General features: G+C 37.7%; 1 protein-coding gene across 1 annotated transcript in view; it reads right to left on the bottom strand.

Annotated features, from left to right (window-relative positions):
- The window catches only part of LOC110035757 (DNA replication licensing factor MCM4), a 23,386-nt gene extending 22,670 nt beyond the window's left edge, over nt 1–716 (bottom strand). The window contains exons 1-2 of the mRNA XM_020740042.1: nt 505–716; nt 8–427 (exon numbers count right to left, since the gene is read on the bottom strand). Coding sequence (XP_020595701.1) covers nt 8–427; nt 505–526 — 442 coding nt within the window. The 5' untranslated portion in view covers nt 527–716. The remainder of the gene's footprint in view (nt 1–7; nt 428–504) is intronic.
- Nucleotides 717–3,373: the final 2,657 nt, after the last annotated feature.

Here is a 3,373-nt window from a genome sequence, read left to right as displayed (position 1 = left end):
CCCCCACCGTTAATTCCACCGTCGGAAGCCCTCCTAGGGTCGCGGAAGTGGCGGAGAAAACGTAGAATTGCGGCGTTAACATCTTGCACGCTTATGTTGGTCCCCCATACAAAGACAGGAGTTGAGTCAGCGTCTTCCCCATCAACTCCTGCGTCTGCTTCGTCGCCAGCGTCCGAGGATGGACCCATGGCGTCGGAAGAGGAGATAGGAGTTGCAGGAGTGGAGGGAGTGGCTTGTCGACGTCGTTGCCTGGAAGAAGAAAGAGGGGTACGGTAGGCTCCTGGCGAAGAGGAGATAACAGGGCTGCCGGCGACGGGATGTCGACGGCGTAGTTTTCCGGGACGTCGCAGGTCCCCATTGGAGGAGGGTAAAGGGGAGGAGTTGGTGTTGGGAATGGGGCTTGATTTGCCATCAGGAGAAGATGTACCTGATTAAACGAAAAGAAAGCAAAATAAAAATCAAGCTTTCAACTGAAGAAAAATAAAAGATTTGAGTTCGCAGTACCGTAAGGAGAGGAGTCGGCCATGGCGCGGATAGGGTTTCTGGACGAAACGAGAGAAATGGTGAAAGAAACTAGAAAGTGAGAAGAAAGCTGAATTTGGCGGGAAAAAGGCGCGCTTCCCGCCAATGCGGCCAACGCGAGATCTGATTAGACGGCTGTTGGCCGATCAGGGCTAGCAAGCAATAAACTTGTGTGTTTCCATTTCTTAACAGGGACGTTAAAGTTTTTATTGCACATTTTTATATTTGTATTCGACTCTGAGACCCTTTTATATTCACTACTAACATTAGCATCATTTTGTAATTATAATTGCTTGAATTGGGACATTTAATAATATATTAATATTGTCATTCGGTCGGTCAGCATACATTCGATCGGTTGAAAACATCATCAGTTGGCCCTCTTAATAGTATTCGGAGTATAAGCCTTTCTGTCATTAGGGTGCACTTGGGTCATTAAGCAAAGGGTGCATCACCGTAATCTGACATGCGGCTCTCTTTAGACAAAGGGTGTTCTTTGAGAATCAGACATGTGTTCTGTCTACCAAACTTTGGCCATCTTTGTGAAGAACTCTAAAATCGGCTAAGGGAGCTAGTCATGAGAGATTGTTCATCATATTAGATGTGTCCTACTCATTCGTTCGACTATGCTTCCATTCAGTCGACTCCGAGTTATGATCAAAGCAAACGAAGCTTGTTATTTATGTCTATTAATTATCTCGATGTAGGCCTAAGTGAGACTTGTTGAATTTGCTTGAGATTCGTGTAATCATATTTTTTTATGTACATTTTTTGTTCTCTAAATCTTTTACTATTGAAATGTGATAACTGTGATAAGAATAAGAGAATTAAATATCAAAAATTTACTTATTCATTGCATAATAAATAATTTTAATAATTAAATTTTCTACATTTATGTGGTTGTAGTTATTGTTCGCCAGATCTTGAAAATAGGAGACCGAATTGATCCCATACAGACAATAGTTTAAATAAACAAGCACAACGCTACAAGTGACATACATAACCTGATGAAGAGACATATCACTTATCCGTGAGACTCGATTAAATAAACTAAAGAGTTTATGACATCAGTTTTAGTCTGTGAACATTTATGTTGACCGACAAGTTTTCCTATCTAATATGAAAGATTAGATATGGTTTATATTAAGTTTTGTTCTAAAGTTTTCTATAAGGGCAAGCCCATGTAGTTAATTACATTTTAAATGAATGAGGTCACATAAAAAAAACTTTCGATTTTGATTAAAAAATATTGTCTTCAAGAATTTCAAAGGGTAGAACTTTTCAAAGATCGGACCAAGGAGTGTCAAATGGGAAAAACTTAAATTTGAAACATTGTTAAGGAATCTAAAAGGAGAAAACTAGGGGTTGTCACAGATCTTAGGAGAACCTCAATGTCTTCCCAAGCCATCATATGGTTTGGCTTCAATTTTGAGAAGGAAATATTGAATGTTTCATCCTGCCAATTATTATAATTTAGCACTTAAATTTGCATGACAAATCATACAAATAACCTAAAACAAAGGAGGATTTACTCGTACTTGATGATGATCGCGAAGCCTAAAGCGAGTTAGAACTTATGTCGCACAACATGATTGTGCAGAAGCTTAAAAGAAAACGTGAGGAATTATATTGCACTAGACAAACAACCTTGAAATCCTATGTTTTTTTTAATTCTAAGGAAAGTTTTGTTGTTGTAGATCTGTTTGCTCTCTCGAAGTTTTTCTTCTGTACATCCTCACCGTGCTGCCCATGGTGTTAGCTCCAAGTTCCATGTCGTAGCAGTTTCAGGTTCAATGTTTCATACAATTGTTGGGTCGTTGGTCTGTTTTTGGGTACCTCCTATAAAACCAAACTACTGTCATTTTATTCTAAAAGACATAATACACATGAAGGAAACAATAGAAGGTGGATGTCGGTCGCCAAATTGAAAATTGTCAGTCGCCGTTGATCAATATGTAAGGAGCCGAATAATGCTCCTTCCACCTATATATATATATATATAATTTGGGAAAAGTAGTATTTTAAATTTTGAAAATACAAGACCGGACTGATCTCATATCCTCAATAGTTTAAATAAACGAGTCTAATACCACAAGCAATGCATCTATCATGAAGGGTAGACACACTACTTACTGGTAAGACTCGATTAAATAAACTAAATAATTTATAACATTCGTTTAAGTCTGCGAAAAACTTTTTTTTTATGTTGACCGACAAGTTCCCCCATTTAATACGAAAAATTAAATAGAGTTTATATTAAGTTGGGTTCTTGAAAGTTTCTTATAAGGGCAAGCCCCTACGGTTAATTACATCTTAGGTAATTGAATTCACCTAAGAAAACTCTCGAAAAAGATCAGGGGATATTGTCTTCAAGAATTTCAAAGGATAGGACTTTTCAAAAGATCAGACAAAGAGGTGTAAAAGAAGAATGACTCAAATTTGGAACATTTATTTTTAGATCCAAAGGAAGAAGGACTATGGGATGTCATGAATTCTGAGAAGAATCTCGGTGACTTCCCAAGTTATCCTATATTTTGGCTTCAAATACAAAAAGGAATTAAGTGTTTCATCCTGCCAATTTTATTAATTAGGGTTTACATTCATGCGAGACGATTACACAAATAGCCTAGAAGATGTGAGGATTTACGTCGTGATAAACGACAACCTCAGAACCATAAAACAAGTTAGTGCTTAAACTGTATAGCAGGGCTACACAAAGTCCTAAAGAAAAAGTTGAGGATTTATTTTACACTAAGCGGACAACCTCGAAATACCATTATTTTGTTGTTTAGTTCTTAGGAAAGTTGTGTTATTGTAGCTCCTCATGCTGTTACAGATCACAGTTGTAGAA

Source organism: Phalaenopsis equestris, unplaced genomic scaffold (assembly GCF_001263595.1).
Source record: "Phalaenopsis equestris unplaced genomic scaffold, ASM126359v1 Scaffold199687, whole genome shotgun sequence".
Lineage (NCBI taxonomy): Eukaryota > Viridiplantae > Streptophyta > Magnoliopsida > Asparagales > Orchidaceae > Phalaenopsis > Phalaenopsis equestris.
Note: the sequence above shows the minus strand (reverse complement) of the source record. Positions and strands in the feature narration are given on the sequence as shown.